Source organism: Mobula birostris, chromosome 24, assembly GCF_030028105.1.
Source record: "Mobula birostris isolate sMobBir1 chromosome 24, sMobBir1.hap1, whole genome shotgun sequence".
In the NCBI taxonomy this organism is placed as follows: Eukaryota; Metazoa; Chordata; class Chondrichthyes; order Myliobatiformes; family Myliobatidae; genus Mobula; species Mobula birostris.
The window spans coordinates 37,607,865-37,631,675 of record NC_092393.1 but is presented as its reverse complement, the minus strand read 5'-3'; the positions used below and the strand labels follow the sequence as shown (position 1 = coordinate 37,631,675).

At 41.7% G+C, this 23,811-nt stretch overlaps 1 protein-coding gene across 2 annotated transcripts in view; it reads right to left on the bottom strand.

Moving 5' to 3' along the window:
• The window catches only part of dcxr (dicarbonyl/L-xylulose reductase), a 28,503-nt gene extending 5,300 nt beyond the window's left edge, over positions 1–23,203 (bottom strand). The window contains exons 1-8 of one of the 2 annotated variants that reach the window (XM_072242764.1): positions 23,102–23,203; positions 17,672–17,769; positions 15,786–15,940; positions 14,309–14,351; positions 10,897–10,996; positions 9,985–10,049; positions 8,686–8,803; positions 5,902–6,009 (exon numbers count right to left, since the gene is read on the bottom strand). In XM_072242764.1, the coding sequence (XP_072098865.1) occupies positions 5,906–6,009; positions 8,686–8,803; positions 9,985–10,049; positions 10,897–10,996; positions 14,309–14,351; positions 15,786–15,940; positions 17,672–17,769; positions 23,102–23,153 (735 nt within the window). In that variant the 5' untranslated portion in view covers positions 23,154–23,203 and the 3' untranslated portion in view covers positions 5,902–5,905. Of the gene's footprint in view, positions 1–2,197; positions 6,010–8,685; positions 8,804–9,984; positions 10,050–10,896; positions 10,997–14,308; positions 14,352–15,785; positions 15,941–17,671; positions 17,770–23,101 lie in introns of those variants that run through there. The other variant, XM_072242763.1, reaches the window with a different exon arrangement.
• Between the last annotated feature and the right edge of the window lie 608 nt (positions 23,204–23,811).

The window sequence follows — 23,811 nt, the reverse complement described above, 5'->3', positions numbered from 1 at the left end:
AGCCTTATCTGATAACTTCATGAATTAAATGACCTGGTCAGACTTGGGGTTTGTCAAAGGCAAAAGCAGAATTCCTGAGTTCAAGACTTCAAGGATGGAATCTGCAGTTACCAGATACAAAAATTTCTGTGAAGGGTTTCCATATTTGACACAGGTATTTCTCAGAATAACTGATACCAAGATTAAGAAAGGCATTTTTGACAGTCCACATATCAAACAGGTCATCAATGACAGGCAATTTGAAAAACTTCTAGTGGGACCGGAGAAAAATCGCATGGAAGGCATTCAAGCATGTTGGTGAAAATTTTCTTACAAACAGCAGAGCACCATACTACATGCAGCAGGCTGACAACATGCTTTAAGCATACAAAACCATGAAGTACAACATGTCACTGACGATAAATTTCTGCGTTCCCATTTAGACTTCTCCACTGCATATCTGGGTACCGTCAATGACGAGCATGGTGAAAGGTTTCACTAGGACATTGTTGTAACATGGTGAGACATTTTGCTATCACAAATATTCCTGAAAATACGAATACTCTATAATGTGTACGCACCGTATGCTATGCACATTGAGCGTGTGCATCAACATGATCACAAACAGATATATGTGTAAATACAATGTGTAGAACCGTGAGCCGCTGTTCTTACAGCCATAGCTGTCACTGATAGGGAGGGCCTTGTTTTACTGAATGTTGAGAATAACTAACTCTGTGACTAGATGATCCTAACAGGTTATCCTTGCCAGTATTGCTCTAAATTAGTGATCACCAGCTGTTCTTTCTGCCCAGTGCGCATTTGTGTATAGCTCCCCTGCTATGTCCCGCGGTAGAAAAGACCGGAAGTAAAACCCCGCAACCCGGAAGCAACCTCTCTTTACAAACAGCTTTCTGTAGTGGGAGTATTGCTATATTACCATTATCCTAATTTGTATTAACTTATCTTTATAATGCTCACATTACAACACTTCTCCCCCTTTAAATCCCAACATTCCCCAAATGTAAATAACTGGGACACAAAAAAAAACAGTAGTGTCATTATCTGAAACTTGTACTAGTGTCTCAGTTAACAGTTTACCAATACAAAACACCTGAAAAACATGGCAGCTTCAACATTCAGTCTAACAAAGGAAACTGTCCATTCAAATATTCAGTCTGTCAGGAGGTTTGCAAGGGTGCTGAAAATTATGAAATCTATGTACTGACAGACACCTCACAGACTGGCTGTCTGTAGTTATGAGCCGAATTTCAGGGAACTAGCAGAAAGTATTCAGCCCCAGTCATCACACTGAATGCAACAGTCAATTTTTATTCATTTTTTGTGTTGAAGTAAAACTAAATAATGAAACATAGAATTAAAGGTGTTGTAATGTGAGCATTATAAAGTAATACAAATTAAGATAACAGTAATATAGCAATACTCCCACTACAGAAAGCTGTTTGTAAAGACAGGTTGTTTCCGGGTTGCGGGGTTTTACTTCCAGTCTTTTCAGCTCGGTGCACATGTGTGTGACTAAACCATTTAGTAGGTCGATCTTGCCTTTCACTGAGGCCGAGGTAGGGGATCTTGGACTTAAAAGGTTGGCGACCACTACTCTAAATAGTAGTGTAAGCACATTATACTCTGGCTCAATCCATTGGTTTCCGTGGGCAGTAATCAAGATTGCCTTGAAGTGCTGCAAAGCCAGGTAGTTCTGCTATCCATGTAACAAATAAAGGTAAAATAGTAATGAACTGGAATAATGGACAAATGACTGTTGCTGTAATTCACACAGAGAAAAAGGGTAAATATATGAAATAACCCATATTCATATTTATGAAAAATGATCTTTTGTAATAAACGCTCAGCGATACATAGTTTTGAGATGCAAGAATACCTATAATTTCAGATATTGAGTATCTGGTGTAAAAATAGACTGCATGATGCTGAATGCTAAAACCTTTTTGCTTTCGCAACTAATATAATTGCAGCCCATCCTCTGTTCTGGTCGAAGGGCATCATTGACTTTTATTATCAGCTTGTGAAAAAGTGAAGAAATTTTCCACTTCCAATCCCTGGGAAAGTCTGCAGTGTTGAGCTACTTTATGTTTTTTTTGTGTGGTCCCTAATACTTTATTCTAATATAACATCCCAGCCTTAACCTCGGAAATGCTCCGGCACTCCCAGAAACATCAGTGTTTATTTTTGTCTTTTATTTTTGTAATTTCTTAAATGCATTCATACAAGTTTGAAAATTTCTAATATACATTCTTAAGCTGCAAATTCTTAAACCAAAATGAATCTTAAACTTCATTGCCTTGTTTTCTTTATGATCTTTGTAATACATATGTTTTGATTATTTTTTTTAAGAATCAACTGAAAATAGTCCTTCATACCACACTGGACTCCTCAGGATCAAGGCACTGGCATTCATGCCAAGTATCAAGAATCTATTTAGAATAATATCTTATCACCGGTTAGACAAGAATTGAGATAAACACAAGCAAACAGTGCAAGGAAATGTAAATAATTCAAGCAGAATCATTTTTAAAGCAGCTAATGATTAGACAGTAACTACAGGATGCAGAGTAGTAACACGGCAAGTTTATCAAGTTTTCTGCTGCAGCATAACCTCAAACACAAAGGTTGAGCAACACTATTGTGGTGATAATGCTGGAAGCACAAGGGATTTCATCATGACTGTCATATTGGTGTTGGATTCCAGTCCAGAAAATAAATCAGCACTACCTAATATAAAGTGAAGAGTTTTGCAACCCAGACTGGCATTTTCACTCATGATCTCATTTGCTCTTTAAAGAAACGCTGAAAGCACAGCATGTCAGTCCATCTCTGTTTTACCAGTAAACCCTTCTTACTACAGGTCGACCTTCACTAATCCGGCACTGTTAGAGCGAGTTTTTGGGTAGATGATTCATTTACACTTAAATGACTCTGGCCACCAGACTTCTATTTGACAAAGTACTGTGGATTGAGTTCACAACAATGTGCTTCCTAAAAAGGTGTGAATACCAGATGCTTCTGGCACTGTAGTTTGACCAGATGCTGTAGTTTTGAGGACACTATTATCTATACTTTATAAATATTAATTGTCTTCTATGTTAGCATGTAAAATGCCAAATAAATGCATTGTGGATTTAACTTGCAATCCTAAAGGGGGTGGATACCAACCCAGACATGTTGGCATTGGAAAGAAAGGATGAAGTTAGGAGGTGTGATGTTTTGTATGAAGCTTCAAAAGGAAGCATCGTCTATAACTTTTTAAGTAGCGATTGCCTTTGTGTTTAGCTTATAAATATCGAGCCCACATTGGGCTAGCAGACTTTTCTACCGAAAGCGTCTCCGTCGTATGATGCCTGCTGTACCTTGTTGTGTTGAATAAAGAAGCTGCTTTGTATCTACTAGTGACTCCGTCTCTCCGGTGATTTCGACCACACTACAACAGCACCATTGGGACCTGAGGAGTGCTGGATTAGTGAAAATGCTGAAGTACAGAAGGATCACATTAAGCATAATCAGTGCGAGATTATTGAAGGAACCAGATTACAGGTCGATTTGTATTAGTGAAGGTCGATCCGTATTTGTGTTTGCTGTGCCAAGTGTCATTTTACCTCCACTGCTGGCAATGCTAACAAACAACTTTAAAGAATAGTTTCTACTGGGTAAATCAGCATCTTCATGTAACACTACTTTCAACTACACTGTTGCACCAGTTAGCTCTTGATGGTTACAAGAAACATGGTACCGCCTTCTAATAGAGCTATTGGAGCACAATCTGTAATGGAACAGTTACAGGGAATTGATGTAATACAGACATGACATTTTATAAGAATCAAGGAGTTAATCACTTCTGGTAGTCCCCAAAAAAGATCATTTTAAAGGGTTGCTTTTTAAGGTTTGATGTGTGGTGACCATATTGCTACATTTGACTGCCTGAATCAAAAACGGCTTTCACTACATTATCTTCCATATCACCTCTGTGCATTCTACAATAATGACTAGGCTTCTCTTTAGCTCCCACTTCAGTTCTCCAGCCCATTCCCATCCTCCTTTGTCCTCCCACACTGTTTCAGAAGCAGCCTTTCCAGTTTGCTTCTGGTGGTCAGTTTAGGAAAAAAACAAGATCATCGTGCAACATGAACTCTGTTTTCCTCTCCACAGATGCAACCCAACCCAATGATTTCAGACAAAGTTTGATATATTCCCCCCCACCCCATTTCTTGTGTACTTTAAGCCTCCTTCAAGCAATTTAGCTCTGATTTAAAAATCAACCACTCATTCAGATAATACCAAAACCAAGTCTACATCACTACTCCTGCTCTGCAAATTAAAGCGCGTGCATTATCTAATTTTCATTTCTAAAGTCAGAGCTAAAACATTCATTTTCTCTCAATCTATGGGATTCATTGCCACAGATGGCTGAAGACCAAGTCATTGGGTATACTTAAAGCAGAGGTTGATAAATTTTTCATTAGGATGGGCATCAAAGGTTACGGGATGACAGCAGGAGAATGGGGTTCAGAAAGATAATAAAATCAGCCATGATGAAATGGCAGAGAAGACTCAGTGGGCCAAATCCCCTATTCTGCTCCATTGTCGATGGTCACCAAATACCTGGGCAAATTTTTGTTTGGATTTCTTTTAATTGCAGTTTGCTTTCAGACAACTGTTCTCCATGTTGTCAGCAATTCAGAAATCAGATTGCATTGGAACCAAAACTGTTATAAATATTGATGAATCAATCTGATGCAACATTTTAATTGATTTTCTTTTAAAACACTACTCATAATGCTCTTTGTAGAGGTTTATGATCAGACTAAAGCCCACAATCTTATTTATTTAAATTAATGTAATACACAAAAAGTATTGGAATTCCTCCAAAATGCTGGAGGAACTCAGCAGGCCAGGAAGCATCTATGGAAAAGAGTGAACAGTCAATGTTTCGGGTCAAGACCCTTCATCGCGACTGGCAAAGAGAGACCAGGTCAGAATAAGATGACGGGGGAAGGAGTTCGGCACGGACTAGAAGGGCCGAGTTGGCCTGTTTCCATACTGTAATTGTTATATGGTTAAGGAGAGGAAGAAGTACAAGGTGATAGGTGAAATCGCGAGAGTGCGAGGACTGAAGAAAAGACCTGGGAAGCCAAATGGTGAAAGAGATGAAGAACTGGAGAAGGGGGTCTCTCATAGGACAGGACAGAAGGTCATGGAAGTAGGGGAAGGGGGAAGAGGGAAGTAATGGGCAGGAAAGGAGAAAAGATGAGAAGGGGAAATGAGAATGGAGAATGGTGAAGGGGGGAGGTGGGGAGGGCAATTACCGCATTTGTGAAATCGATGTTCGTGCCATTAGGTTGGAGGCTACTCAGATGGAATACAAGGTGTTGCTCCTCCAACCTGAATGTGTCCTCATCACTGCAGTAAAGGAGACTGACGTGTCAGAATGGGAATGGGAAGTAGAATTGAAAAGTTCCTCCAGTAATTTGTGTGTATTACTTTGACTTAGAACACCTGCCGATTTTCTCTTGTTTGGGATTCTATTTATTGAGATACAGTGAGGAATTGGCCCTTTGAGCCAATCCGCCCAGCAATCCCCCGACTTTAATCCTAGTCTAATCACAGGACAATTTACAATGCTCAAGTAGCCTCCCAACCAATACATCTTTGGACCGTGGGTACTGTGAAGGGTTGTGCTAACCACAACGCTACCATGCCGCATTAAAGACAGAAACTGAGACAGTCATTCAGCATGAACTGGAGCATTAGAAAATGTGACACACTCCAGCAACATTATAGCATAAAGTTCCCAGGAATGTCTGAAGTGGGCTCTTTGCAATGTTAAAACCATTTACAACTGGATTAAACAGAATTTTCCTTTTATGAACCCATAATTAACCCACGAACTGTTTTATGAAGCTAGAAATCCTCCATCCACAGGCAGAGTCACTCCATTTATCATTGCACTTTTGTCACTGAGGAGGAAGATTATTGCATTCACTACATCTTCAAGTTCTGCAGGACGAATGAGAAAAAAATAATTATTAATCCAAAATTTGTTGGTATACAATTTGATGGCCTTTCCCCATGAAGTGAAGATGAGCAGGAGTAGATTCAAAGGCTGTGTTCAGTGGAGCTTTACAAAGCTGAGTACTCAGTCCTGATTTGGATGTCAATGTAGGAGTCATGATAAAGAAGTTTGAGAATGATATTAACAAAATCTTTGACAAAGGCAGGTCATGCCTTACGAGCCCGATTGAATTTTTTGAGGATGTGACTGAACACATTGACAAAGGTAGAGCAGTAGATGTAGTGTATATGGATTGGACCCCATGCAAGGCTTTTGAGAAAGTAAGGAGGCATGGGATCCAAGGGGACCTTGCTTTGTGGATCCAGAAGGGAAAGTGTGGTTGTGGACGAGTTATATTCTGCATGGAGGTCGGTACCTCAGGGATCTGTTCCGGGACCCCTACTCTGTGATTTTTATAAATGATCTGGATGAGGAAGTGGAGGGATGGGTTAGTAAATTTGCTGATGACACAAAGGTTGGGGATGTTGTGGATAGTGTGGAGGGCTGTCAGGGGTTACAGCGGGATATTGATAGGATGCAAAACTGGGCTGAGAAGTGGCAGATGGAGTTCAACCCAGATAAGGGTCAGGTGGTTCATTTTGGTAGGTCAAATATGATGGCAGAATACAGTATTAATGGTAAGACTCTTGGCAGTGTAGAGGATCAGAGGGATCTAGGATTCCGAGTCCATAAGACATTCAAAGCTGGTGCGTAGGTTGACCCTGTGGTTAAGAAGGCAAACATGAGATTGAGTTTAGGAGCCGAGAGGTAATGTTGCAGCTATATAGGACCCTGGTCAGACCCCACTTGGAGTACTGTGCTCAGTTTTGGTCACCTCACTACAGGAAGGATGTGGAAGCCATAGAAAGGGTGCAGAGGAGATTCACAAGGATGTTGCCTGGATTGAGGAGCATGCCTTATGAGAATAGGTTCAGTGAGCTCAGCCTTTTCTCCTTGGAGTGACGGAGGATGAGGGATGACCTAATAGAGCTGTATAAGGTGATGAGAGGTATTGATCGTGTGGATAGTCAGAGGCTTTTTCCCAGGGCTGAAATGGTTGCCCCAAGAGGACACAGGTTTAAGGTGCTGGGGAGCAGGTACAGAGGAGATGTCAGGGGTACGTTTTTTTACTGAGGCTGGTGAGTGCGTGGAATGGCTGCCAGCAACGGTGGTGCCGGCGGATACGATAGGGTCTTCTAAGAGATTTTTAAATAGGTTCATGGAGCTTAGTAAAATAGAGGGCTATAGGTAAGCTAAGTAATTTCTAAGGTAGGGACGTGCTCAGCACAACTTTGCAGGTCGAAGGGCCTGTATTGTGCTGTAGGCTTTCTATGTTTCTATAAGGATGTTGCCTGGATTGGGGAGCATGCTTTATGAGAATAGCTTGAGTGAACTTGGCCTTTTCTCCTTTGAGCGACAGAGGATGAGAGGCGACCTAATAGAGATGTATAAGATGATGAAAGGCATTGATCGTGTGGATAGTCAGAGGCTTTTTCCCAGGACTGAAATGGCTAACATGAGAGGGCACGGTTTAAAGCACTTAGAAGTAGGTACAGAGGAGATGTCAGCCATAGGTTTTTTTATGCAGAGAGTGGGTGAGTGCGTGGATTGGGCTGCTGGCAACAGTGCTGGAGGCCGATACAATGGGACTTTTAAGAGACTCCTGGATAGGTACATGAAGCTTAGTAAAATAGAGGGCTTTGGGTAACTCTAGGTAATTTCTAAAGTAAGGACATGTTCAGCACAGCTTTGTGGGTCAAAGAGCCTGTATTGTGCTGTAAACTTTCTATGTTTCTAAATCGCTGATGAAGGAAGACAGCTTTGAATTTACGGATAACTTTAGATAGGAAATGCTTAGGATATGGAGCAAGTACAGGCTAGCTTGGGCACCTTGGTCAGCATGGACAATTTGGGCCAAAGGGTCAGTTTCTGTGATCGATACTGCTAATACTCTGATCAAAATTCTACACAAACCAATATCATTCATATATAATTGTGTTCAAAAGGGATTACCAGACATAGTGCTTAACCCTTACAACTTTCGCACATCCCAAAAAGGTGCACATTAGGTCATACCTTGAAACTAAAATTTTAATATTGGATAGTTCTTGTTTTTTTATGAATTACACAAAGTGATTGCAAGGTTTTATTTAATCCTCATCCTGTTGTTCCAGGTACCTATCATCTTCAAAGTTTCTGGTACAAATATAGCCCTAATTTCTGTATTACAAGCTTTGCAAAATGCAAAAGATATGTTTTGTCTATGATTAAGATTAAAAGATAATATATTTTGATTCAGGTAGCTTACAAGGCCCCACTGAACTTTGAAGTTCAAAAATAATATTTGTCTGCGTTCTATAATATTTACTGGTAATTAAAATTTTTTAATCATGTTTAATTTTGTTGAGACCCAGCACTTATTTGTACTGGATTCAGAAGCCACCAATTTTTAGAGCAGTCCTGCTGGTTTTATAAAACTGGAGTCAATGATGCCCAATACACACCCGGACAAAATCATGGTTCATGTTATGGTCCATGATAGTTGTGGTCAAGCTGTACCAGGTCTGTCAATACAACTCAGAGTGAACATTCAAAGTCTCAAACTTATCCTGGTCACTTGCCTGCAAACTTGCCCATTGGGATGCGAGACAACATTCCTGCTGCTTTTACTGGATCACTCCATCCAGTCCGACCCATTGCAGTCATCACCACTGTGGGGTTCACGGCATTCACTCTTATCTGTGCTAGATTCAAAATTGCTGCTTCATTACAACATAAATTAGGTACTTTTAGATTTTCACCATTAAAATTCCAGAAATTCCTTGCAAAATGAACAAAGTGAGAAATCTGAAACACATCTGTAAAGTTCAATGTTCCTGCTACACGGTTCAGTTTTCAAATTAGTCCATACAATATTGTGGTACAGGTAATTGCTATTAACTCTTCATACTATGTATAAGAATTATCAGTTTCAGAAGTAATCACAGGAAACTGTTGAAGTTCCTCTGCTGGTGAACTCATACAAAAATACATCCTCAGATGGTCCAAATAGCCTTGATGCACCATCAAGAATGGTAGAACATTTCAGCCATCTGTGAAGACCTCATTTTCAAATCAACCTGAAGATGGCATGAAGTATTTTCAAATTAGTTCAGGCTAAACTGGTTTCTATCGTAATAATAAGCGAGCTCTGTTTGGAGCAACAAAGGACGAGAGGTGACTTGATAGAGGTGTAGAAGGTTATAAAAGGAATAGACAAGAGTGTACAGACAGCACTTTTCCCCCAGGGTGGTAATGACCAATAGCAGAGGACATCCATTTACGGTGAGTGGAGGAACATTTAAGACACGTCAGAGGCATTTTGTTTGACACAGAGTGGTAGGTGTGGATGGTGATAGAGACTGATACAACAGAGACATTTAAATGACTGTTGAATAAGTAAATGATGTAACAAAAAATGGAGGGTTATGGGCTGTGTAAGATGGAAAATTTAGATTGATTGTGCAGTTAGTTATATTGGTCGGTTATATATGTCCTGGGTCGAAGTGCCTATACTGTGCCGTACTGTTCTGCATGTATTCTATGTTAATAATGCATTTATATTAACATAACATCCAAGGTTCAATTACCAGGCCAATGGAAGTGATGTTCCACTTTGCTGGTTGGTTCAAAACCAGATTTTAGTTTAAAAACTCCATTTTGATAACAGGATTAGTAGATCTAAGGAAATGTGTTCCATGAGGAAGCTAGCAGATATTAACAAACCTGAATTGCTAATAGATGGAAAAAAAAGCCTCCATGTCAAGATACATCAATAAACAGGGTGATTATTCTGGCTAGATCTCAGTAGAGCTTTCAGAGAAATACTCAGTATCAGATGATCATTTCTATGCTCATTGTCTGGTCATGTCAGTGCTTACCTTGTGTGGTCCCAGCTCAAGTGCCATCACTTTTGTTAGCATATCGACAGCTCCTTTCGAGGCACCTTAAAAAGCAGAGGAAAACAACATAGTGAGCGACTGATAGAACCCAGGAGGAAGAACAACTGATTGCAAAACAACAGCCAGCAGTTATGGCCAATTACTCTCTGGTGCAGGGCTAACATGAGGCTTAGGACTACAGGGAGGCAACTTGATCAAAAAGGTTTATCAAAATGCTCATCCAATGGTTGAAGTGTTTAAAAGCTGCCTCTGTTAACTTGTATCTCATTAGAAGTCAGAGCACCCATGATGTAATGGTTGTTAACAATGGTTGATTAGGTAACAACTATGGGGCCACTGAACTCCACCCATGGAAACAATTTGACAGATCTGAAGCTCCCTTGGGCTAGAAGGCAAATGCAGGAGGAACTGAAATGTTTAGAAGCAACAAGGAGTACATCATGTAGTGACTGCTAACATCAACATAATTGTTGAGGGCCAGGGACGTATAATGAAACTGTCCTTCAAGTCAATTTAGTAAATCTAAGTGGGAAGTACATTTCCACTCAAGGTTTATCAGCTAGGATTCAGACCTTAGTATCGTGTTTTTCTCCCATCTCTTCTCCTTTAGACTATTCCACATCTGCAGAAAACTAAGTAATACAGTCAGCATCTTTGCTGCATCTTATTCATGTTAACACAATCTTTTAAGAGTACCCAGCTTCCACAACAGTGGCCTGTGCAGCAGCCACAAGAGTACCCAGAAAAAAAAGTTACGAGGTTGTGTGTAAATGTGAATTACAAAATAGTTAAGGACACATGATACCATCAAGTTTGCCTCATACATGAAATAACCAGCTCGAAATCAAAACTACTTTTCAAAGAGTAAAATAGTTGGACTGTGTTACTCACAGTATACAGTGTGATCTTTCAGCGCACATTGGGATGCCTGGCTGGAAATGTTCACTATGGAACCACCTGACCCACGGCATTTCATTCCTTTTGCAATTATCTTGGGGGAGAAAAAACTAACAATGATTACTGCACTTAATAGCAACAAGTTACTATACACTACAAAGGCAGAACAGTTTTCAATTGTTATTTTGACGTGGGAGAGGTTCTCCTGAAGGTAATTTTATAATTACAATCAGGCATCTGTAAAAGGTGCTGTAGAATATGAAAGACAGTATCAAGAGTGTATGGGGTTTAAATAGTGTTAGATACATCTACATGGAGGATGGTTCCAGACTAACTCAATGACACATTAACACACACAGTTGCTCTGAAGCTGTCAGGAGTTTTGGGAGCAACATGCTATCCCATGCTTTTCATAGAGGAAGTCCAATCTGAACTGCAAGAAATCACTGTGAGCATTATCAAATTTTACTATGTCATAGCATCACTAAGTAGTTCCACTGCAACCCGTGGTGAGTCAACCGGAGAGACCACCTGCACACGATAAATATGTCACGCTGAAAACTTACCTGTTACAAACTTTTGGACTGTCTGAGTTTGAGCAAGCAAAACAGTTGCTCTCCTTGCCTGGCCCATAATAGGCCTTCAGAACTAATGGACCACATGCTATCTCTCCTGGGCAATCACGCTGCTTGTTTTATTTTTAAAGATCTCTTTACACAACAAATGCCTGATCATGTTTGCAAAGCCCTCACTTATATACCTGTGAAGGACTACAGGGAACTTGCCACAATGGCCAATAGTCTATACTCAACCATGCAGAGCACCATTGTTTCTCTTCCGTTCCGTCTCAATCTCTGCCAGCAGAGCCTCCAGCAGACTCATGGCCGTGGCACCGAAGACAAAAGCGGGTCTATGCTTTTATCACGCACACTTCAGCACAGACTCCAAGTGCCAAGCACCAGGCAGCTTCGACAGTGCCGGGACACCACCTGTGTACGCCATGGGTTTCAGTTGCTGGAGTCATCTATTGTTTAGTATGGACACCCTTTCAGGACGACATTTCCTATGCGGCATGAATGCTCAAGGGAGTGTGCTGCCAGCATCGCCCATTGAGGGTAAGGCAGAGAGCAACAGATCAGACGTATAGGACATGATGCCCAAAGGTCTGCTTCAGTGGATGACATTTAAACATGGCACTTTGTCTTGGCTAAAGTTGCCAGCTCTCTGCTCAGCACAAGGGCTAAGGATTGTTAGTAGATCTTAACAATTGCTGGCTATGGACGCAAAGTAAATTCCCCACAGTGACTGTCTAGTGTATGCACCACCAGATGTGAATTCACTCGCCTGCTGGGCAATTTCCAAACCCCACCAAGCCCACATTTTCCATTACAGTGACAAAACCTGGGGGTTAAGCACCACACTTCCACAACTAGCTGACTGGTCCATGCCTGTGCACATAGACTGATCTCAGAAAAGCTGGCCAGCATGATGGCCGAGCTTGCTAACATTGAAGTCCTCGGCACTGTACGTAGGTCGAATAGCCCTTGGGCTTCACCCTCCACGTGGTGCCCAAGTCTAATGGTGCTTGCCATCCATACAGCGATGACCGCCACCTTAACAAGACCACCACCCCCGATCATTACCTGGTGCCATATATTTAAATCTTTTCAGCACACTTAGCCGGAAAGATGATTTTCTTTCCCCCAAGTGTACTAAGTCAGGTGCTACCAGTGCCTTAGTCGATGTCTGTGTGTACTGAGGACATTCCCAAAACTATTACAGACCCGTTTGGCCTATTAGAGTTTCTGTGCATGCTGCTTGGGCTGAAAAATGCAGAACAGACTTTCCAGCAACTTATAGAATCTGTGTTAAAACATTAAAATTTGTTTTTTGTTTACCCATACAACATACTTGTCGCCAGTGCATCTAAAACTGAACAATTGTCACAACTCCACACAGCTATCAAGCAATTAAGCCAAAGTGGCTGGTTATTAACCCCTCTAAATGCCAGTTCGGGTTGTCTACTTTTGACTTTCTCAGCCATCACATCTTCAGAAAAGATGTGACAGCTCAGCCATCAAAGGTCACCACTATTATGGATTTTCCACCGCCCTGCACTCCCAAAGCACTGCAAGAGGTTTTAGGTATGGTGAACTCCTACAACCATTTCATTCGGCAAGCTGGTGAACTTATGCTTGCTCCCCTTGTAGAGTGCCCTTAGAGACAGTGCCCCTATTCATATGCTTGAGTGGTCAGTGGACATGACCAGAGCATTTGAAGACACCAAATGAGCGTTATCGAACGCAACCGTACTGGCGCACGTGCATCCCAATGCACCGTAGCCAACACTACCGATGCCTTAGGCACAAACAATTGTTTGGAGGCGCATGGCAGCCGCTAACCTTCTTCAGCCGGCAGGTCCCTGCGCCCCACCCTCCCAGCGCGGAAGTGGAGTGCAGCCTGTGTTGTGTGTCAGCAGGCAAAAATTAATTGTCGTGTTCGGGCACCATCGGCACTTTCCAACATCCCTGAGCAACGGTTTGATAACCTCAACATGGACCTGGTTGGTCCTCTCTTTCCCTCCCGTGGTTTCAGGCATCTCCTTACCATGATGGACTGGGCTGTCCCACGAGTGTCGATGACGTCTGTGAACGTGGCTCAGGTATTTATCAACACCTGGATCGCTCTCTTCAGCACGCCATCTGATATTTCTTCTGACTGGGGTCCCCAATCGAAGTCAGACTTCTGGGCCACAGTAGCCCAAAACCTCGGCATTAAATGACATAACACCACAATGTATCGCCAGCAGTCCAACGGCCTGCGCAAGCGGTTTCACCGCTTCTTAAAGGCTTCTCTGCGGGCCTCCATGACAGACGATTGTGGGCACCATCATCTCCCGTGGGTCCTGCTGGGGCTCAGAGGAATTATTTTTTATTTAAAAACACCTATTTCTATCATGGTTAGCAAACCCCTGGCTGAGCCAGAGGTGCCTGTTGTTACATCAACCAAAGCCCATGTGACCCGAGCTCAGCAGCTTGTATGAGCTCCAAACACACAATGCCAGTTTTGGTCAATTCCAGGGGGCTGGGGGTCTTTGTGTTGGGTGACAGATGACACATATTGTTCACAATAGAAACTGTTCTACATAATTCAAAAACACCATCACTGAGTTATTGCATTCACTCAGTGTAATGACGTCAGTGTATGGCAACTGCCTTTGTTTGTTTGTAATGGAAGTTAAGGGCTGTTAAGCACATAAAATGACTCATTTTTATTCACAAAATCCGACATCCTTCCCTCTTGACTGAACCCCAACATAGCCCAAGTCATCTTGAGTTTATCTCAGAACTGAGACCAAGCAAGGATCTGACAAATGACTATAGCATGGGTCCAGTGATGTTCTTACCTGTGAAACATGCAACACAGCTTTCACATTAACATTAAACATCCTGAAAAATTAAAAAAACATTCACAATATCAAAATAATGAATGACATTGACAGATATAAAACACGTCCTACAGGCTGTATATGCTCCCCCTATATGCTCCCCCATATACTCAGTGCTGAAAATTATCAGTTCAGCTTTCAGTTCTCACATTTGGAATTCAAACACACGAGGTTCTGCAGATGCTGGAAATCCAGAGTAACACACACAAAACGCTGGAGGAACTCTGCAGGTCAGGCAGATCTATGGAAATGAATCAACAGTAGACATTTCAGGCCAGTCCCCTCATCAGGACTGGAAAGGAAGGGGGTCGGGGGAAGGTGTCGGAATAAGGTGGGAGGGGGAGGAGAAGAAGTACAAGCTAGAAGGTGATAGGTGAAGCCAGATGGGTGGTTGAGGGGTGTGAAATAAGAAGCTGGGAGGTGATAGGTGGAAAAGGAAAGGGCTGGTGAAGAAGGGATCTGATAGGAGAGAAGAGTGCAACGTTGGTGAAAGGGAAGGAGGGTCAACAGGGGGAGGTGACAGACAGGTGAGAAGAGTCGGGGTAAGGTAAAAATGTGTTTGGTGGTGGAGTCACATTGAAGATGGCAGAAGCTGCGGAGAATGATGCGCTAGTTGCTCAAACAGAGCAGTTCCATGGGATAACACTCAAAACAATGACTTCTTCAGGATGCAATCTGTGGATCCACTTACACTAGCGTACCTACCAACTCTTGCTAAACTTAATATCTGCCTGTCAGCACTTGCTCCCCCATATACCCAAATACCCATTCACATTGTTGTTATTCTGCCTTGATCATCATGTTGAATGTGTCACACGCTCCACCCACTGCTGTGATCTGCATTTGGTGTGATGTTTAGATCCCCACTGCCACATAAGGAGGGGAAAGGTAGATGGATTAGGAAGCAACAACAGAAGTAAAAAAAGAACTAAGTCCTCAAGCAGAAAAATATCTTCCTATATTCCTACCAACAGCAAAGTAAATATACTGACTGTAGTAAACATGAATAAAACACTGGCTTTGTTGCCTCACATCTCACACTAACTTCCCTTGCACTAACTTCATCCTTTCTGGCTAGGTTTAAATAAAAAATATCCAATACTTCAAAATATAATGTTCTGCAAATCATCTTTGAAATAAATATTTTAACAAAAAAAAAAGTTAAATCTTAAGTGATTATAGAATTTGCTTTCTCCAACCTTGATTTAAGTTGAAACTCAAAAGCACTTCAGACAAAGCTCTCAACAAAAGTTTTTCCATGGCTATACAATGATAATTCATCCAAAAAAAATCACAATTGATCATTAAGTGACTTGAAATTACATCTACAATTTTTATTTAGTTGCAGGGGAAAATAAATACTGCATTTTCAACCATACAAGTGAGAGTAATTAATGCTTAATCAGATTTATACTTTAAAGATATTGTCACTTACTTATCAAATGCTTCTTGGGTAACTTCGAGGAATGGTTCCAAAATGCCAATCGCAGCATTGTTCACCAAAAGATCTACCTGACCTACATCTTTCAGTGCATTTTCTGTGGCTTCCCAGTTACTCAAGTCCACACAGATTGTCAGCACATTGGGATACTGAAAGACAAAAATAAACTTTAAAAAGGGAAACCTAGTGTAAAGAATGCTGAGAAAACCATTTCACAGTTTAGATCAACAACAGAAAATGAAGTTATGCTCAGTGAAGTTAGACTAGGTTGAAATTCGGAGTACAAGATAAAATAGGAGTAAAGCAAAAACTGTAAGTCCATACTATTAACCTAAAATTTAGCTCTTAGTTGTGTTTACCTAGAGGTGGAGGAGGTCAAAGGCTAATACAATGAACTGCACATACTACTGCTAGGTTCTATCAGTGCAGGGTCAAAGCAGCGGTGTGCTGAAAAGGAACTGAATGATTTCAAATTCAGCCCACTGATTTACAAATGGAAGACTGACATGGAAACAGCAAGTTCCATTTATTTGTATGGCATTAGGACCTTACAGGAAAATAACACGCAGCAGAATTCAGTTACTGTTAAGATTGTAGCATTAATGATTTTCAGAATCAGAATTATTACTGACATATGTCATGAAATTTGCTGCAGAAATACAGAGCCTTCCTCTCCACCGCAGTAGTTTCCATACCATGCAGCAAAGCAGCTTGTTAGGATTATCTCTTCTGCGCAACTGTACAATGACACGAGTATAGACGTGCTTTGGCCGTAATCCTCGTCCACCAAGTCAAAGCAGTCCTCTGCTTCCCTTGACCACACTTTCAGTTTCTGCCTATATGCTGAGAGGAGAACAGCTTTGCTAAATCACTGGTGTGCAATAGCACGGTAAGTGGTCTTGTTGGCAGTGTAACAGTGACAGAGTGTGTGGACTCCTCTGGTTCTGCTGATAACTTGTTGGCGACATTTTGTCGGAGACTTCTTCAAGCTGGCCCCGTGATGATCAGGAAGGGATCAGAGTGCGCTGTCTTGTAACTGCTGATCACAATGGCAGCTTGACGTCCATATGACTACAATGATGACAGTGGAGAACTCCCTCAGCAGATGGAATGGATGACACTTGACTACCAGATGCCTCAAGTTGGAAAAGCAGGAGACAGAACGCAACACCTGTCCACCACTATAAGTTATTATGAAGGGGATGGCACTGCCTTTCCCTTTACCTGATGCCACTGCCTGGGCCCCATAGTCCTGTGCCTGGTGTGGGGGTGAGCATGTCTCTGTGAAGCGGAGTACACAACAGTCCCTGAAGTCCCCCTGGTACTGTAGACTTTCCCTGAGGTCTTCAATTTTAATTTCCGGACTCAGTACTTTGGCCAGGAGGATGGCAGGGAGGGGTGAGGGCCTCAAGCCCCGCATTTCATTCAGTTTTAAATGTCAGCTCTCAAATGCTACATTGGGAGATTAGAACTGAGGATTAGGTTACTCTACCCACAGCCAAGTGCTGCTCACAGCACAGGACACCTCTACAACGTAGAGACTATTATTTTAATTATTTCAGATCTACAGCATATTAAGGATTTTGCTTTAAGTTTCTTCTGCAATTTTACTCTCCAACGATTTCAAAGTACTGACAGAGACAAGAGAAACTGGAAACTGGAAACAACACACAAGATGCTGCTGGAACTCAGTGGATCAAGTAGCATCTATGGAGGGAAATGGTTAGTCAATGTTTCAGGTCAAAACTCCATTTATTCCACACTCAAAGTGCTGTCTCTCCATTTACGCTGCCTAAAGTGCAATCCCTTCACCAGGATTCAGAAATTATTCACAGCAGCTAGTCAAAAGAAACTCTATGCTATCAATTTCATCACCTTACCTCCTGAACAAGGCTGTCCAAATCAGATTGTGTCCTGGTTACTGCAATAACTTCCGCACCACATGCTAGCAGGGCCTTTGCAGTGGCTCTACCGATACCTGCAACACAAACAAAATTTAGCCTTGAAAACGTTTGGTTCTCAATCTCCTGGAAGCAATATCTGTAGCCAAAGTATAGTCCAAATAGTCCATTCAAAATGTTTTCCCTTCCCTCGCAACACCATTCAAAAAAGCAGGAGTCAAAAATTTTCCCCAAAACTTTGGAAGTACTAGAAATAAGATAAGTTTGTTTGGACTACAAGACTTAGAAAGATGTAAGGATTTAAAAATGTTTTATTACAAAGACAAAATTAAACCATTAATTTTACCATTAACAGGGATATATAAACCACAATGTCTGTCAGCACAGCGGCACCACAAAGCTGTATGCTCAGGCCCCTGCTCTACTCACTTCACACTTCATCATGCCATATTCAGATTTGCTGATAATCAGCTGAATCAAAGGTGGTGATCAATTAGTATGCCCGCAAGAATATGAACTCCTGGGTGTTTATGGTGACATACATTAGTTTGAAAATAAATTTACTTTGAACTTTAATTCAGCATATAAGAGTGAGATTGAAAATCTGACTGAGTGGTGCTACAACGCCCACCTCTTACTCAATGTCAGCAAGACCCAGGAGCTGATTATTGACTTCAGAAGGAGGAAACCAGATGACTATAAACCAATCCTCAAAGGAGGATCAGCAACTTTAAATTAATCAGTGTTATTTTGGAGGACCTGTCCTGGGTCCAGCACTTAAGTGCAATTACAAAGAAAGCACGGTAGTGCCTCGATTTCATTGGGACTTTTGTGAAGATTCAGCATGACATCTAAAGCTTTGACAAACTTCTATAGAATGCGTGGTGGAAAGTATATTGACTGGCTGCATCACTGCCTGTTAGGGAAACACCAATGCCCCTAAGTGGAAATCCTGCAAAAAGTAGTGGATATTGTCCAGTCCATCATGGGTAAAGCCAGCCCCACGATTGAGCACTTCTACACAAACTGTTGTTGCAGGAAAGCAGCATCCATCATCAGGGACATTTCCCACCCCACCCCCAGGTCACACTCTCTTCTCAGTGTTGCCATCAGAAAGGTGGCACAGGAACCTCAGGACTCACACCAGCAGGTTCAGAAACAGTTATTACCCCTCAACCATCAGGCTCTTGAACCAAAGGGGATAACTTCACTCAACTCCACTTGTCCCATTATTAAAATGTTCCCACAACCTATGGACTCACTTTCAAGAACTCTTTATCTCGTGTTCTTGATATTTATTGCTTAGTTATTTGTTAATATTATTTCTTTCTTTTTGTATTTGCACACTGCTTGAATGCCCAAGTTGGTGCAGTCCTTTATTGATTCCATTATGGTTACCATTCTATTGTGGATTTATTGAGAATGGCCACAAAAAATGGACTGTTAAATCCAATCAAAGTAAAATTCTATCAAAAATGAAAAAAGAACAAGCCCATGTAGTACATTTACAGGAAACTCACTTAAGTGATAATGAGCATGGAAAATTAATCAGAATGGGCTTCACTAATTTGTTTTTCTCCTCATATAAATCAGGACATAGAAGAGGAGTTGCCATTCTCATCTCAAGCAAGCTAAGTTTTGAAAAAGTATTCGAAATAGGAGATAAGGAGGGCAGATATATTCTGGTAAGGGGGAATATAGACAGAAATCCAGTTACTTTATTGAATATATACGCATCCCCAGGAAGTGATATTAGTTTCTTTCAGAAAATTACTAATATTATGGTGACGGAAACAGAAGGTCTCTTGATATGTGGGGGAGACTTAAATTTACAATTACAACCAAAGTTAGACTCTTCCAATAGAAAAACTTATGAAACAAAGTCCTTACATAAGAAAGTTAACACTCTTTTTGAGGATGTTGGTCTAATTGATATACGCAGGAATCTTTTCCCCGATAGAAGGGATTACACTCATTATTCTGCCCCCTCCATTCCATATATACAAGAATCGACTATTTTTTCAAAATGTTATGAAATAAAGACAAAATAAACACCTGTGGAATTGGGACAATAGATGTAAGTGACCATGCACCTATATATTTATCTGTTGATTTTGATCTACAACCAAAGAATACTATTTGAAAACTAAATTCAAGTCTAGAACTCCGTTTTAAATCAAAACTGCATCATAAGGCAAATATGCAGCGGAGCGCAGAATCTGGCTGGCGTTCTAACTGGAAAACTAACTGTGTCACCCCAGAGGTCTCCTTTTATACCCGTGGTGAAAATGTCATCACGTGACCTCACATCAGCGGGAAAATTACATCAGGTGACCTCCAAAAGACTATTACATCATGGTCATAAGACAGTCACAAAATATCCATGAGGTATGTAATAGGGTCATTTAGACCAATATCTGTTCTTAATGTGGATTATAGATTATTTACCTCCATCATGGCTAAACAATTAGAAGAGTTTCTACCCACAGTGATACATAATGATCAGACAGGTTTTATACAACAACAAAGACAATATACGAAGGACACTTCACATTATGGATCATATAAAAAAAATTGAAGCAATAATGTTAAGCGTGGACGCTGAAAAGGCATTTGATTCGGTTAATTGGAATTTTCTTTACAGAGTTTTACATAATTTGATCTACATGACACTATTATTAAAACTATACAGGCACTATATGAGAATCCTACTGCTAGGATTAAAATCAATGGATATTTATCTAATAGTTTTACCCTAGAAAGGGGCACGAGACAGGGTTGTGCATGGTCACCACTACTCTTCGCATTATATCTGGAACCATTAGCTCAACACATCAGACAAAATGAAGATATCAGAGGAATTACTATTAAAGGGACAGAACTTAAATTGGCCTGTTACGCGAATGACATTTTGATCTATCTAGGGCAACCAACATACTCTTCACCTAAATTGATGCAATCCTTTGAACAATATGGCCAATTATCAGGATACAAGATCAACATAGATAAAACCCAAATACCTTCATATAACTATAGCCCACCAAGAGAAACTGAAAGTAGATATCCTTGGGCAAGGCAAACAGAGTCTGTCAAATATTTGGGCATCATTATGCCAAAAGATTTGTCAAAATTATCAGAATGCAATTATCAGCCTACATATAAAAAATTAAGGAAGATATTCCAAGATGGAACCTAATTCCTTTTCTTGGTCTCAGTTCAAGGATTGAATCTATTAAAATCTATGTTCCAAACCTATTCTGGTATCTGTCCCCCACTTTTCCTTCACTACATCGACGACTGCATTGGCGCTGCTTCCTGCACGCATGCTGAGCTCGTTGACTTCATTAACTTTGCCTCCAACTTTCACCCTGCCCTCAAGTTTACCTGGTTCATTTCCAACACCTCCCTCCCCTTTCTAGATCTTTCTGTCTCTATCTCTGGAGACAGCTTATCTACTGACGTCTACTATAAGCCTACTGACTCTCACAGCTACCTGGACTATTCCTCTTCTCACCCTGTCTCTTGCAAAAATGCCATCCCCTTCTCACAATTCCTCCGTCTCAGCCACATCTGCTCTCAGGATGAGGCTTTTCATTCCAAGACAAGGGAGATGTCCTCCTTTTTTAAAGAAAGGGGCTTCCCTTCCTCCACCATCAACTCTGCTCTCAAACGCATCTCCCCCATTTCACACACATCTGCTCTCACTCCATCCTCCCGTCACCCCACTAGGAGTAGGGTTCCCCTTGTCCTCACCTACCACCCCACCAGCCTCCGGGTCCAACATATTATTCTCCGTAACTTCCGCCACCTTCAACGGGATCCCACTAAGCACATCTTTCCCTCCCCCCTCTCTCTGCTTTCCACAGGGATCGCTCCCTACGCGACTCCCTTGTCCATTCATCCCCCCCATCCCTCCCCACCGATCTCCCTCCTGGCACTTATCCTTGTACAATCTATGTTCCAAGTGCTACACATGCCCTTACACTTCCTCCCTTACCACCATTCAGGGCCCCAGTCCTTCCAGGTGAGGCGACACTTCACCTGTGAGTCGGCTGGGGTGATATACTGCATCCGGTGCTCCCGATGTGGCCTTCTATATATTGGCGAGACCCGATGCAGACTGGGAGATCGTTTCACTGAACAGCTACGCTCTGTCCGCTAGAGAAAGCAGGATCTCCCAGTGGCCACACATTTTAATTCCACATCCCATTCCCATTCTGATATGTCTATCCACGGCGTCCTCTACTGTAAAGATGAAGCCACACTCAGGTTGGAGGAACAACACCTTATATTCCATCTGGGTAGCCTCCAACCTGATGGCATGAACATTGACTTCTCAAACTTCCGCTAATGCCCCACCTCGCCCTTGTACCCAACCGTTATTTATTTATATACACACATTCTTTCTCTCTCTCCTTTTTCGCCCTCTGTCCCTCTCACTACACCCCTTGCCCGTCCTCTGGGTTTCCCCCCTCCCCCTTTTGTTTCTCCCTAGGCCTCCTGTCCCATGATCCTCTCATATCCCTTTTGCCAATCACCTGTCCAGCTCTTGGCTCCATCCCTCCCCCTCCTGTCTCCTCCTATCATTTCAGATCTCCCCCTCCCTCTCCCACTTTCAAATCTCTTATTAGCTCTTCTTTCAGTTAGTCTTGATGAAGGGTCTCAGCCCGAAACGTCGATTGTACCTCTTCCTAGAGATGCTGCCTGGCCTGCTGCATTCATCAGCAACTTTGATGTGTGTTGCTTGAATTTCCAGCATCTGCAGAATTCCTCGTGTTTGCTACTTTGTACATAGTTTTCTTCTTTTGATTGTTCTTTCTTTCCTCTCCTTTCTATAAGTGTATACCTCAGATAAATATTATGTGGAGATTTGTAACAAATATGGCTACATGATATATATGTACAGTATCTGAGATACATCTTATGGAAAGTTTTGTTTGATGATGAACTTCAATAAAAAATAAATTACAAAAAAAGAGAATGCCCGCAAAAAAATGAATCTCAAGTTTGCATATGGATACGTGTATGTACTTCGATAATAAATTTACTTCGAGCTTTCAGATATAGAAAACGATTATCTCCTAGTTGTGGGACTAAAAGGAACCTAAATCAGCAGGGGGAGACAGACTGCGGCTCCTGAGTTCACAAACGGGGCAGGAGATTGTTTATCCACTCATTGTGACCACTACATTCAGGAAAGTATAGGAAGGAATCTCTCCGGTGGGGCCACCGACCCCCGTCCCTCCCCTCTTTCTAGCGGGAGTCTGCCTTTCCTTCCAGGGGTCATCGACCCACTTCTTCCAGTAGTTTGAGACTCTATCTCCCCTCCGGCCCTCGTCGAACTTATTCCCCGACCGCCAAACATTTCGTACAATTTAAAGACTTAAGACTCACTGCAAGGTTCCTCACCTTTGCCAGCGCCCGTTACCAGGGCACGTTTACCGGCAAAACTAAGCTCCATTGCACCGAGACACAGAACAATCACCAGCACACTCGGCAGCTTCTGCCAATATCTGCAGCGCAGGCGCCGTCTGCTCGGTTCCGCGGCCCTTCCCACCAGCTGCTCGATGTCATTGGCTTCACCGCCTGTACTAGGTGCCCGCCAAAGTAGGTGCAGACCAATCGCACTAACATCAAATATATGTAAGGTAATGGAAAGGATGATAACAGAAAGCTTATCCTATGAGCTTGAGAAGAGGGGAATGCTAGCAAGTTATCAGAGTCGTTTTAGGAGGGGAAGGAATTCCATGGACTCAGTGATAAGGTTAGAGATTGAAATAAGAAAATCCCAGGCAAATGAAGAGTCAGTAGTTTGCAGTGTTTTTTGACTTTGAAAAAGCCTATGATATGATGTGGAAGGAAGGATTGTTAATTAAACTGCACAAGGTGGGGGTTATTGGGAGAGTTTTTAATTGGATTTTTTGTTTGGTAGAAAAATTCAAGTTCGGATTGGATCAGAATTATCAAAACAGTACATAATGGGAAATGGCACACCTCAAGGTAGTGTGATTAGTCTGTTACTTTTCATCATGATGATCAATGATGTCTTCACAAAGGTACCAGTGGATATAGGTAGGTCACTGTTTGCGGATGATGGGGCCTTGTGGAAAAGAGGCTGG